The sequence below is a fragment of the Notolepis coatsorum genome (genome assembly GCF_963971535.1).
Source record: "Notolepis coatsorum genome assembly, chromosome: 7".
In the NCBI taxonomy this organism is placed as follows: Eukaryota; Metazoa; Chordata; class Actinopteri; order Aulopiformes; family Paralepididae; genus Notolepis; species Notolepis coatsorum.
This window is the reverse complement of record NC_140171.1, coordinates 19,376,404-19,390,797: the sequence shown is the minus strand read 5'-3', so window position 1 is coordinate 19,390,797 and position 14,394 is coordinate 19,376,404. Positions and strand designations below refer to the sequence as shown.

The 14,394-nt window shown below is 43.2% G+C and overlaps 1 protein-coding gene across 1 annotated transcript; it reads right to left on the bottom strand.

Moving 5' to 3' along the window:
* Nucleotides 1-718: 718 nt before the first annotated feature.
* On the bottom strand, nt 719-13,934 carry cdk2ap2 (cyclin dependent kinase 2 associated protein 2). Its single transcript, XM_084318102.1, has 5 exons — nt 13,866-13,934; nt 9,555-9,713; nt 3,380-3,471; nt 1,927-2,047; nt 719-1,724 (listed from the first exon to the last, which is right to left on the bottom strand). Exons 2-5 carry the CDS (start codon nt 9,607-9,609, stop codon nt 1,657-1,659), a joined length of 336 nt encoding a protein of 111 aa, XP_084174228.1. The 5' UTR covers nt 9,610-9,713; nt 13,866-13,934; the 3' UTR covers nt 719-1,656.
* Between the last annotated feature and the right edge of the window lie 460 nt (nt 13,935-14,394).

Genomic DNA, 14,394 nt, shown 5'->3' with positions numbered 1-14,394 from the left:
TGTAGCCCAAGGTTCCGTGCTACAGTGTAATGCAGCCATTGTGTAGTGTGATGTGTGCCAGGTGCCAGTGCAATGCAGCCATTGAGTCTGTGTAGCCCAAGGTTCCGTGCTACAGTGTAATGCAGCCATTGAGCCTGTGTAGCCCAAGGTTCCGTGCTACAGTGTAATGCAGCCATTGAGCCTGTGTAGCCCAAGGTTCCGTGCTACACAGTGCAATGCAGCCATTGAGCCCGTGTAGCCCAAGGTTTCGTGCTACAGTGTAATGCAGCCATTGAGTCTGTGTAGCCCAAGGTTCGGTGCTACAGTGTAATGCAGCCATTGAGCCTGTGTAGCCCAAGGTTCCATGCTACACAGTGGTAAATGGACTGCATTTTTATAGCAGCTTTTATCCAAATCGCTTTACAATTCTGTTCCTCACACTCACACAACGATGGCAGAGGCAACCATGCAAGGTGCCAAGCTGCTCATCGGGAGCAATTAGGGGTTAAGTGTATTGCTCAAGGACACTTCGACACGCTGCCCGGGAGTGGGAACCTTCCGATTACCAGACGACTGCTCCACCTCCTGAGTTACTGCCCCCCATAGGTGGTGAACGAGGCAATTTCCACCATACATTGTAAAGCATTTATGCACCGAATGTCTATATAAATGCAATATTCATTCATTCATCAATAACGTCCATGCATTTTGTAAATAATAATTCTTCAAAATCTTTCATTGAAAACTTTTCCTATTTATTATCATTTAATTAAGATATACATACAGAACTGCAAAAATCTGGTTTACAAAATCGCCATACTAACAAACTGACTTGAGATGTACAGAGTTCAAAGGGTGGAGAGGAATTCATCGGTGTGTCGCGACTACAGGATGCGATGAAAGCGAAGCGAGACTCAGTAGCAGGTGCAGCGATGCGTTGGGGTTTACTCAAAATGCCTGCATTGACGAGGGGAAATACGATGCTGAATTGATCCTTTGGCTACCAAGTGGTGTTCGGTATTGCAGCTTCGAGGGGTTGATTCGATTTGTCTATCGACGTTGTCTAATATAAAATCAACTATCCTTTATTCCAAAAGTCATTATCAGATCAAAAAAGAATGATGATAATAATTATATATATATATATAATAATAAAAAATCAATATTACACAAACCCCGGTGTCGTCGGTCGTATCCGACCAGGAGGAAACTGCTAATTTTTACCCACAGCTCAGCTTAGAAAAAAAGTCACCCACTGTCTTGTTTGGAAACAAGTACAAAACCTCCATGAGCTCTCCTCTGGGAAATCTACTGAACGCTCGACTCTTTGCATTTTGAATACACCCCATAAAGGTAACAAAAAAGAGACTGTGGTTTAAGCAAGCAGGGAAACAGAAGTGAGTCACAGTAACGTGGGGGGGTTGTGACCCGATATGAAGCGAACGAGAGAAGAGCAAAGAGTGAGAAGGAAGGGGTTGAGAAGGGTGGTAGCAAAAGAGGGGACGAGAACGAGGGCTCCTACAGAGGGAAGGGCAAAAAGAGAAGGGGGCGTCATCATGAGAACGAGGGCTCCTACAGAGGGAAGGGTGGAGGGCAAAAGAGAAGGGGGCGTCATCATGAGAACGAGGGCTCCTACAGAGGGAAGGGTGGAGGGCAAAAAGGGGTCGGTCCAAAGGGTTATGTGCGAGCGCTCCTCTCCGTCTCCGCCAGACACTCCCTGACCAGTGCGCGGGCGTGGATGATACCTAGAGGACAGGGGAGGGTCCGTCAGAATACATGATAAAGCCGCCAGACAGAATTGTGATCAATATTGTTACCACTGGTCAGTCGTAACATGTACCGTCCAGACCGTTCCATTAATCTACCAAAACGAACAACTATGTGTGTGTAGTGTAGTGTATATTTCTTCTCGATAGTGTTGACACGAGTCATGTCAGACTGCAGTACCTCTCTTTAGCCTCTCCATGGCACTCTTGCTCCCGGCGTAGGTGGGTCGGATCTCACGGCTCATTTCCTCGATGACAGATAGCAGCTCACTGTAGGTAGAGCCCTGGGACACTTTCACAGGCTGTGTGTATGTTTGGGGGGAAGGGGTGCAAGAAGAGTTTATAATGAGTCAGAAATCATCATCATGACAAGAGCAGTTGTAACTGTAAACGCAAACGTAATCATAACAGTATCACAATTCCCTGTACGAACACATTTCCAACAGAGATATAGCATATATGAGGTATGCTTAAAGTCATGTTTAACCTCTTAAGCCCTAGCCATATTTTCAGAAGATTTGCCTATGAATGAATGAATGAAAACTTTATTTAACAGATTGCAGAATGGGTACAATACAGGACGGCTCAATACACACAATTGTTAAGGGGATGCAGACCAGAGAAAGACGTTTGTCTTGTTTACATCAGGGTCCCCCATTTTCAATTCATAGTGAGGTACATACCCAAGTAAATGGAAGATTGGTCCACTTCTACAAGGTCCATTTGCATGTTCTCACTATCTAGGGACATCTATGGACCTCCATCGAAAGCCCTGGGTCTCTTTCTTTTTTTATTCTATACAATTTTGGGCTTTTTCTGTATTTTTCACCCATCCCAATTTAGTCGTTGCGCGCATTGCCCCACTGTCGGCCTGGGGAGGGTGTAGAACTACCACATGCCTCCTCCGATACATGTGGAGTTGCCAGCCGCTTCTTTTTACCCGACAACGAGGAGTTTTCACTTGGGGAACATAACGCGTGCAGAGGTTCACGCTATTTCCCCCAGATCCCCTCCCTGCTGAACAGGCGCCCCGACCGACCAGTAGGAGTAGCAGTTTACTAATAAAACATTTATCTCAGGCTTAAACATCACTTAATACGGACTCGGACTGTATTGATCCATTTGTTACGTGAAATAAATCTCAGCCCGGGCTTAACCTCTTAAGCTTGACGGGTCCGGTACCGGACCCAAGCCATAAATCCATCTCTCCAGACTCTTATGAGTTAATGTTGCATTCTTTTCCAAATGTAGCCAAGAGTTACCAATAGGTTAAAGTGTTATTTGTGAAATAGGAGTTCTGGAAATGTATTTGGTTACAGGCGAATATAGACGCAAAAGTATTTGCGCCGCCATTTTGTTTGTAGTCATATGAGGAGACGAGACGAGCTTTTGAATGTTGTTGAAATTTCGAAAAGCTACACTACCCAGCTCCTGTCAATAAAATGACCTTGTGGATAAAACATTTTATTTCTCTTATTTTTCGGGATTATCTACCACAAAACTGAATGTTATTGGCATAAATTATAATGCAGTTAGTTTATCTACCCTTCTGTGAATGTTTAGCTACTAGTGTTGCTAAATGTATGGAAAGAATTATGTATAGAACCAGTAGGATGAATCTCCCCTGGACATACCTGAACAAAGCCCATGGAAGGTGGGCCAAAGTCACTGAAGGCTGGCCTGAAGTTGGATGAGGAAGGCAAGGATGGAGAGGGAACACTGGAGCCTAGACAGAGAAGAGGAACAGATCAGACGCCACCAAACACCTTTGATTTAAGAGACCATACCAGTCCAATTTTGACTTTTCATCATTACCACATTACCAGAGACAATTTTGTGTTCATAGGTGTATAGAGTGTATATTGTGTCTACCATTCTACCGAGGTGCAGACACGGTTGATTTTGAGGTTGATTGCTGTTCTGTTCTATACCACCAGGAGGCGCAAAGCCTGACAGAATGCTGTGATGATAGGATAGCCACAGCACTTCAGAAATAGGTCTCGAAAGCCATAGCACACATGACAAATATTTATATCAATTTTACATTCATAACTTATGCAGGGTTCCCACAGACATTGCAAAATTAAATTCAAGGACTTATAAGTACTTTTCCAAGCACTATTTTTCATTTTCAAGGATGTCACTCGAAGGATACAATTAACTTTTAACACAGTCAGTGCCAACCACGTAATATTACATGTTACTGTTTGCGCACCAGCGGTTGAGTGCCAGGCCACGTAATATTACGTTTTTGGATAGTTTTTCCTTTTTTTTCGATTTTAATATCCTATTCAATGTCAGTATGTTGCCATTAGAAGGCATACTGCGACGCCGAGGGTGCCGTACCGGCCAGATCCTCCCAGGTGGCAGTATCGAGAGTGCAGTAAACCCTGTTCCAGACCCTGTGTTACACTCATGTCTCGGGCGCAGTTTTTCAGTGGAGGGAAGGCTAAAGCGTTGGCATTGCTACAGCGGGGCCCGTCTAATGGCTGGCACTGAAAGTGTTAAATGCATTTTTTTTAAGATCTTCTTGGCCTGGTGGCTGGGTGGCGTAGCGGAGATTGCGCTCGTCACCAATGCAAGAGACTCCGGTATCGAATCCCAGTCTCAGCATTGCCTTCGGCTTTGGCCGGCAGTCGTACTGGCTCATTTGGCAGAGTCAGCGGGTGGAAGTCGATGGGTGGGGATTGGACGTTGTGGACAGCGACCCCTACAGGTTGGTTGGGAGACGCCTGCACAGCAGAGACAGGAAGTGGCGAGGGTAGTGTGAGCCTCCCATGCGTTACACCTCGCCAATGAGAGTCCGCGCTGGCAGGCGAAAAGATGTGACAGGCTGCCTCCTCGTGTGCCGGAGGGAACACGTGATGCAAGGCTTCTATCCTCTCTACAACCGACCAGTGGGGGGCATAGTCGAGCAACGTTCAAGACAGGGGAGGGGAGAGTTGGATACACGAAATTGGGATGGGAGAAAATAAGGAGAAAAAGTGGATAAAAATGATCTTCTTGGCCTGCTTGCCAGCTAGAGCAAGCTAGAGCATGACACACGAAGACATTAGGAAAAGCAGTTGGAGCGCGCGAGACAGCGACTCGTCAGATTTGATTAAAACAGAACAAAAAAAACGATTTCTTGATCCAGAACAATTTGATCATGGATTAACAAAACATTCAATGCAAATGGTTGATTTGAATTTCAATGACTTTTTAAGCACCTTGTTAAGAAATTGGCTGTTTTCAAGGAATTCCGGGCCTTGACTTTTTTTGGTAAAAATCAAGCACTTTAACACATTGGGTGCTAACGACAAGAAATCTCATTGTTGGCCGCCATGCGTTGAGTGGCAATGACGAGAAATCTCGTTATTTAATCGTTATTTCTTTTATTAGCGATATCCATTCATTTTTCATCCATCCAGCCTCACGTTATCATTGGGACTGGCTCTGACCTCGAAAAGGGCAAATACCGCCCCCTATCGTCTCCCTGATGGTATTGCACCCATTGGATTGGAGTCAATGAAAATGCATGAGAAAAAAAAACTCCAAATTCCACATTTTACTTCTGAGCCATGTAACCTGAGACCAGGGCTGTACGCTGCGATGATCTCATCGCAAATTGCCCCTTTAATTGGCCGTTGCGATTGGTAAATAATATTTGGGGGCGGGCTTGCGAGTAGCGATTTCAAGCCTTGCATTCGCATTTCACTCCTAAATGATCCAAGGCGTGTGATGACGCTGAGCACTCAGGTATGATCAGCGGGGAAAATCAACTGAGCACTCACTCTGATAGACTGGCTGTCTGATTTAGCTATGAAGAAAAGTAAAGTTAGTAGTAGGGATGGGAATCGATGGTTCCTAACTGGGTTTTGGCCATATGCTCCCGAAATTCTCCCGCTGTTTGGCTGCTTCTATGTGCAGTGAAAACTACTCGAAATGCTTTAGAACCTAGTAATTGATTTAGTTCAGGGTTAGCCGTGGAGCTAACGCTAGCTAACGTGAGCTAATCAAGCTCACAGAGAGAGATAAACAGCTGACAGCAGGTAGTACAGGTACAAATACAATAAAACAAGGGGTGGGGGCTGTTGTGTAAACCTTGTGTCGCGTCAATCTGGTCCACACGTTACTCGTTCATATCTCAGCCCGTGCTGAGATATGCCCATTCCGCGGTCTGTTAATAAAGTTTTCAATCAGACAGATGTATGGAAAGGCTTTTATTATAACATTCGTTGAGGTAAAATCATTATGCCTCATTTAGTCATCCTGCAGAGCACTGGTCTCCTACTTGTGGGCCGCGGGGAGCTAATGTTACTAGTAGCTTTGTTGTTGTCAACACACCTTTCAGCATTCAGGAAGTCAAAAACGAATGCGCTTGCCGATTGGTGCTAAGAACAGCAGGGCGGGTGCAAGCGTTGTGACGTAATTGGCAGACTCTACTGTCAATCAAAATGATTCTGTTTTCCGTCAGAATGAATGAATGAGAACTTTATTAACAGATTGCATAATGGGTACAATACAGTACAGGAGGATGAAGACCAGAGAAAGACTTTCGGCTTTTTTACATAAGGGTCCTCCATTTTCAATTCATCAAAACATTTAGAGACATACAAATATACAGTAGTTTCATAAAAATGCTAAAATGCTATTGATTGATTGATTGATTTAAAACTTTATTAACATATTGCAGAATGGGTACAGTACAGCTCAATACATACAATTGTTAAGGGGATGCAGACCAGAGAAAGACTTTTGTCTTGTTTACATCAGGGTCCCCCATTTTCAATTCATCATATTTCATATCTAAATCATATAATATCTCATTGCTAAATATATGCAATATATAATCTAATAATCCAATAATCTAAATCTAATATATAATATAAAAATGCTAAATGCATGGGTATTTTATTTTGTCTTTAATGTTAGCTTGCAAACTCATACTGTCTTGGTAAGCCTCATAATGAATTGTTTGGGGTAAAAAAGAAAAACATTGTGATGTGTATCGTGTATCGCCGAAAGGTCAGAAAATATCGTGATATCATATTTAGGCCATATCGCCCAGCCCTAGTTGGTTCATTATAAAAGATACAAACCTGACAACAAAAGCACTTAAATGTTAAATAAAAGGACCACAGTAATGAGGCAGGAGGAACATATTTTTTTGCACTATAATGGTAAAATTGTTATTTAAAAATGTGCCCCTAAAACATATTTTTTGCCCCTAAATTTCTAATTTAGGGGCAAGTGTGCCCCTAGTGAAAAAGCTTAGCGTACAGCCCTGGAGACTATTGCATTCATTGAGGCAACCGAAAGCAGTGTGGATTATCTGTTTCGAGGTCTAACGTTGGATCAATAAACGTGATCGATATTTGGAATGGCGATCAGGAATTGGAATAATCTTTTTGCAGAACATCTGATCTGAGGTAAGGAATCTATTTTACCAGTATTGGGTTAATCAGTTTTCTTTCACAGCGTTCACAACGTGTCCCCTATGTGTGTATATGACGTTAGCGCTGACCAGGTCATGGATAATTGATTTTTCAGCCCGCTTCTCTAGCGTGCATAAGTACACATATACTATCGATAATCTAGCGTTTATTTGAAAACTATTCATAAATAGGCCGAAAAATTACGTGTTTTGTGTATTCCACTAAAGAGCTATTATCAGGGATTTTTCTGGAATCACTAGAAATCTTCAAAACTATACTCTTATTCAAAACGGTATAAAGCGGAAATGTACTGATGAAAAAACTATCCGTTTCGTACATGTTGACTGCAAGCAAGTCATTGATAAGCGACGGGCGTATTAGACACATAGCCATAATTTAAGATATAGTTTATGCGTTTGCAAATATCCCCGTCCTCTCATTGACTAAAGCGCTGGCACTCAAGCGATACAAAGTGTTAAGCACAACTTTCCACAATCATCATGAAATATTTATTTATCATCTGAATTCGATAAAATCGAAATATTCTGAAAGCCCAGAGCCTTTTGTTTGCAACTCGCGAAACGGCTATTATGAGCAAAATAAATTAGTTTTATGGATTATGTGGTCTGCTCAGGACAGGGGCAAACAGGACGTGGTCACTTGTCCGAATGGCTTGTCAAATTACTCGAGAATGGAAGCACGCAATAGGTTGAGTGGGGTGATGATCGAAAGGTGGCAAATTCAACTTTCCAACAATGTATTTATTGGTTGATCGGCGAAAAAGCAGCCCGGAGCCGACAGACGAGGGCAAAGTGCCACGCCGTGCGCAAGCATGACCCCCGGCAGTGAAAATTATTGACCGCCTTTGTAGCCAAGGAGCATCTGCTCCTAAATAGATCCCAGACGAGCGCTGAGAGTGGGGGAAGGTGACACAAGAAGACGAAGAATTCCATTGTTTTGACGAGAGCCTCTGAATGAAGGGAGCGGACGGCCATTTTGGATAATCATCACACATTACAAAAACCTTTGTAAAACATTCATTTTCTGTGGGATTTTTATAAACTTTGGACCTATACTACATACGACTTCAGGCTATGGAACCATTATGTTTTCCAGCTCCTACCTCTCAACTGGAACCAGTAAAAAGAAATGAGTACACAAAACATTCACTTCAGTGTGTTCAAACCTGTTCATTTATTTCATTAGCACTCAAAGTAATTTTTCTTTATTGGGTAACAATCTTCAGAATGTTACCTTTCAAAAGAGACCAGACCCATGCATGTGCTATAGGTATAAAGTATAATAAATCAAAATTACCATGGCTATGCAATAGTCAAAAAAACAAAAAGAACTAGCCCCATTTTTGCCCGATCCTTAAGAGGTTAATTATATCAAGCTGAGAACGAGCAATTTAACAAGCCTCAGCGCCTGCCGTTTCTCCCCTCCCCTTTTCCTAGAGACGAAAAGTAACGTGGTATAACCCGAGTGCCCCTACGGGTTGATACCATTAATACGGCAACTACCCGGGGGGGGGCGGAGCTAACAATATACTCGTTATCACCATACATAACGCTTATATTGAAACACGTTGACATTAGGGCCGTTCTTTCAACCTAAAAGTGCACTTTCTTCAACCTCGAACCTAAATTCCTTAGCAACCCGTGTTACCAAGTAAACAAATCACGGAACGATAGCCAGTTAGTTAGCACCAGCCAGGTATCAACGTTAGCTCCCGGAACGATAGCCAGTTAGTTAGCACCAGCCAGGTATCAACGTTAGCTCTCAGAACGATAGCCAGTTAGTTAGCACCAGCCAGGTATCAACGTTAGCTCTCAGAACGATAGCCAGTTAGTTAGCACCAGCCAGGTATCAACGTTAGCTCCCGGAACGATAGCCAGTTAGTTAGCAACAGCCAGGTATCAGCGTTAGCTCCCGGAACAATAGCCAGTTAGTTAGCACCAGCCAGGTATCAACGTTAGCTCCCGGAACGATAGCCAGTTAGTTAGCACCAGCCAGGTATCAACGTTAGCTCCCGGAACGATAGCCAGTTAGTTAGCACCAGCCAGGTATCAACGTTAGCTCTCAGAACGATAGCCAGTTAGCCAGCACCAGCCAGGTATCAACGTTAGCTCTCAGAACGATAGCCAGTTAGTTAGCACCAGCCAGGTACTACCGTTAGCTCCCAGAACGATAGCCACGTAACCCTCTGCTGGCGCGTGCTGTGCACTACAATCAACTCCGTGTCAGTGTAATAGCAGTCTGTGACATCACGGTATTGAGAATCATACCGGCGGGATCTCGAAATATCCTGGTATACCGTAATACCGTCATACCGCCCAAGCCTATATATATAAGGAACAGTCTATACTTAGGTCAACCTGGTGGTACCAACCTGGCGGGGTGTGGTTGGAGCCGGACGGCGCGGGGGCGATGGGCTTGTAGCTCATGGCGATGTCACCGCGCAGCTCCCCATACGACGACGTGCCGCTGCCATCGCTCCCGTCAACCCGGTGCTTATACAGCTTTACTGGTGGTGGTGAGCTCCTAGGAGCTGGAGCAAACATCACAGCCACGTCCAGACGGGAGAGAGGAAAAGATACATTAATTACATAAGGAGTAACATACAATGTAATACATAAGGGTAACATAAGGTGTAATACACAAGTAGTAACATAAGGTGTAATAAACTAGGAGTAACATAAGGTGTACATAACATAAATACATACGAAGTAACATAATGTGTAATAAACAAGGAGTAACATAAGGTGTATAAATACATAAGTAGTAACATAAGGTATAATAAACAAGGAGTAACAATGTGTATATAAGGAGTAACATAAGATGCAATACATAAGGAGAGCAGACCTCTAGTGAACTGCTTCATTTCTTCAATAAGACTATTTATTCAACTGGGGCTGGGTCTACTACAGTGGACAGTAGTTGAGGAAATAGCATCTGCAGTTCACTAGAGGTCCGTTTTAAATAAATAAAATGGTGACAAACAATCTGCTGTCTCGTCTCTCGTGCCACAATGTATTCCTGGTGCTGTGATTACATTAAGGTACAAGGAAAAGAGCATTTATCCATTTATCTGTGCATTTAGAATAGCCGGCATGCTAAATGCTATTTTATTTATAAATCATTCCCTGCTGTACCTGAACTGAAGAAGCAGCTATTCGCTATGTTCCCAGAGCGGTTTGTCTATAATGTTCCCATGGCTCGTAAAAGAACTATGAATAACAGCTTTGAATTGAACAAATCTCACACCTCTGGGTGATTTTAAAAGCAGTATACAAGATACTGTAGCTGAGGAGTGTGACGACCCTCCCCCACACTGTGTTGTCTTCCTCTGCTCTGGCTGGCAGAGCACAGCTGGGGAAGGCTCGTCAGGTTAATTGGGGCACACCTGGGCCGGGGTGTCCCAGGCAGGATATCACACATTTGGTCCTTTAGTTTGATTGGTTTGGTTCTTTTGGTTGTTGTCTTTGGTTCCTTTGGTTTTGGTTACTTTCTGTGCTTTTACACCTACAACATTCATGCTGCACACTCATCCACACACTGCTGACAAACTGATATTCATATATATTGCTCCTTTGGTTTAATTATAATAAATTCTTTGTTGTATGGCGGCTGGGTGGCGCAGCGGACATTGCGCTCGTCACCAACGTAAGAGACACCGGGTTCGAATCCGGCTGTCGGCGTTGCCTCCGGCTTGGGCCGGCCGTCATACTGGCTCAATTGGCAGAGTCAGCGGGTGGAAGTCGATGGGTGGTAATCTGGACGTTGTGGACAGCGACTCCTACAGGCCGGTAGGGGACGCCTGCACAGCAGACAGGAAATGGTGCGGGTAGTGTGAGCCTCCCACGCGTTACTCCTCGCCAATGAGAGTCCGTGCTGGCAGGTGAAAAGACGTGACAGGCTGCCTCCTCGTGTACCGGAGGGGACACGTGATGCAAGGCTTCTATCCTCCCTACAACTGACCAGTGGGGGGCATATGCGAGCAACGTTCAAGACAGGGAAACAGCTAAATTGGGATGGGAGAATAGGAGAAAAAAAAGTGGATCCAAAAAATATATATATATTCTTTGTCGTTTCTTAAATTGTGCCTGTGTCTCCCACATTATTGTTGCGAGCTTGAGCCAGTTCGTAACAGAAGTGTAAATGTTTTTGAGACTGGACTGAATAACAGTCTCTGTGAATTGTTGTATGTTGTATTGTTGACTGTTGGAATGATTAAGTAAGCCTACTGCTGCTACCTTGACCAGGTCTCTCTTGAAAAGGACATTTCCAATGAGAATTCCTTGGTAAATAAAGGTTAAATCAAATTAAAATGCCAGAGCTTTGCCTTGCTGCTTCCGTTAGTACAGAGGGGCACAACATAGTATATTTTCCATGTACTTTAATGTACTCAGTGCTAGGGCTGTGTATTGGCATGGATCCGGTGACACAGGGGTTACAATTCGATATATTGCGATGCTGTAACCAAAGCGTTATATATATATATTTTTTTTTTCTTTTTCTTAAATTACATTTTAGGAAAACTATCGTTGTATAAAGAACACGCTTCCATATGGTTAAAGTCTGTCATGACGTGGTGCTATGATAAGACCAGAGTGGGCATGTTCTCCTCTGACATTAGCAAGGTGGCATCCCTCTGGTTGAGGCAGCCTGGCTGGCAGTGAAAAGATACTCCTTCTCTGACCTCTGCTGACAGGAGCTCACGGCAGATGGCTGGTTGTTGTTCTAAAAATCGTCCCATCATGTCATAAGAGCTGCTCCACCTTGTGACAACGTCTGTGATCAACAAACCTGTGTTTTGGTAGCTGGATCATGTCCCGTTTTGTGTTTTAGCTGGTGGCCAGCTAACATAGGGCCGGGGCGATTCAACGCTGTTCAATTTCAATTCGGATTTTGGCTTCCCACGATTATGAAAACAAGATCATGAAGATAAAACGATTATTGTGCGGCATGCCGTGTTGGTCTCATTTAGTCTTGAGTTGTAAATGCGGCACACTTCCTTCAAAGCGGTGTGCTTCACCCCTCTCCCCAAGTCCAAACAGTAGTTCAGTTCATGTTGAGTGAGAAGAGGGAGCCACGGCTTGTTCCTCCAGTTATTTTGAAACATCTATGGTAACTTGTAGAAGATGACAGAAAGGCAGCTTTTGGCAGAGAAGGTAAAACAAATTCAGTCGTCGTCATGCAATGTTCTCAAATCAATGAGTAATTGTGTGTTTAATAATCATGATTTCAATATCAATCAAAATAATCATGATTATGATTTCCGCCATAATCAAGCAACATCTATAAAAGGGTGTCCTGCATCACTGTTGGTAATTTCAGTGCTTTCTGCGAGTTTCAGGCATTGTATTCCTTGTGCTCAATGAAAGCACTTAAAGGACATTATTTGTGTCTGCTGCTTATTTCTTCTACTGTATACGAGTCTGTCTGGACCGTTGCACCAGGTTAAGAAGACACGATTGGAATAAGTTTGAGTTGTGATTGCACCCTCTTGTACATTTCAGTGAACCTCAGTCAGCTTGTACAGATAGGATTTTTGTGACCCCCCATTGACTTTGTATTGGGGTTGTAGCCAACTATCCTAAACTAGTATGAGGAATTGCGTGGATTGTGCCGAGATTGGACTCTACCAAAACAACACTGGTACGCAAGAAATGGGGCTAGGATTCCAAAAATCTGAACTATCCCAAATGCAATCGGCGTCAGACTTGTGTGTGTGTGGTGACTGACTAGTTGCAGACAGCGGTCTCTGGGTTTACATCTAGGATATGCCCCTTGTTTGATTGGAATAGCCTAGACTTATGTGTGTGTGGACATCGATACATCTTTAATGTGTGTGTGGCTTCGCAATATCGGTAGGCTAGTTACTAACGTAGAGACTAGTAATAATGTACAGTCTCTACAGTACACCATCAAATATATATACTCTCTTTTTTAGACTCTTTTGGTATCATAAACAGTACTGTATATTTGTAGATCTGGTATGTCATAAATGTATAGATGTAGCAGTACCGTCTATCTGTATGTCATGTATGTCATATATGTTATGATGAATTGAAAATGGGGGACCCTGATGTAAACAAGACGAAAGTCTCTCTCTGGTCTGCATCCCCTTAACAGTTGTGTGTATTAAGCTGTACTGTACTGTACCCATTCTGCAATCTGTAGTTTTCAATCAATACGTCGACAACAAGCTGTTTCAGTCGGGCCACGTGACCCACTAAACTGGCCACCGTGGAGCTAGAATGGCAGGTTAATTTAAGCTTTAAACGATATTAACGACATCATTAGCTGTCATTCTAGCTAGCCAGCTAACGCTAGGTCATTGGGGGAGAGCAAGCGGCGATATGGCTAGCGTTAGCTAGCTATACTGATGGTGATAATAACCACATTGGGGACTTTTTAAAGGTTGATGTTGAAGTGCTGCCTCCTGTCAAACACACAGGGGGGTTCAGTACTAACGTGCTGACGGAGAACTAACGACGCTAACGCCGAGCTAACAGTTGGATGGTTAGCTCGCTATGCCGGTTAAGCACCAATTATTATAAGGGGGAAAGGAAAGCAACATTTAATACGGCCACCTAACGTTCACGGTACAAACTGCATTATTGTATTACCAAACATTATACGTTTATTGTCATAGAGAAGACTACACACATATCCCAAAGTACATGTTTAACGTTACCTTTTCTAGGGAGAGAGATATCAAAAACCCTTTTCAGGACGAGAGTACTTCCTCCTTTCTTCTTTTGCTTTTTTCGGCACGCAGGTCTAGACGGCCGTTGGCACGTTGCTGCCTCTTCTGTTGGACGTGAGTAGTGCACACTTGATTGATTGGTTGATTGATTGATTGAAAACTTTATTAACAGATTGTAGAATGGGTACAATACAGTACGGCTCAATACACACTTATTGTTAAGGGCATGCAGACCAGAGAGAGAATTTCGTCTTGTTTACATCAGGGTCCCCCATTTTCAATTCATAATGACATTTATGACATACACAACATACAGATATACAGATATGACATTTATGACATACAGATATACGGTACTGTTACATTTGTGACATACACAATATGCAAATATACAGTACTGTTAAACAGATATCCTAACAGAACAATATTTTTCTTCTTGGGGGGTGGGGCTCTGGACAAATATTTTAAAATATCTTTTACTTGCAATTGTCACAAATGTATTTTAAAAGCTTATATG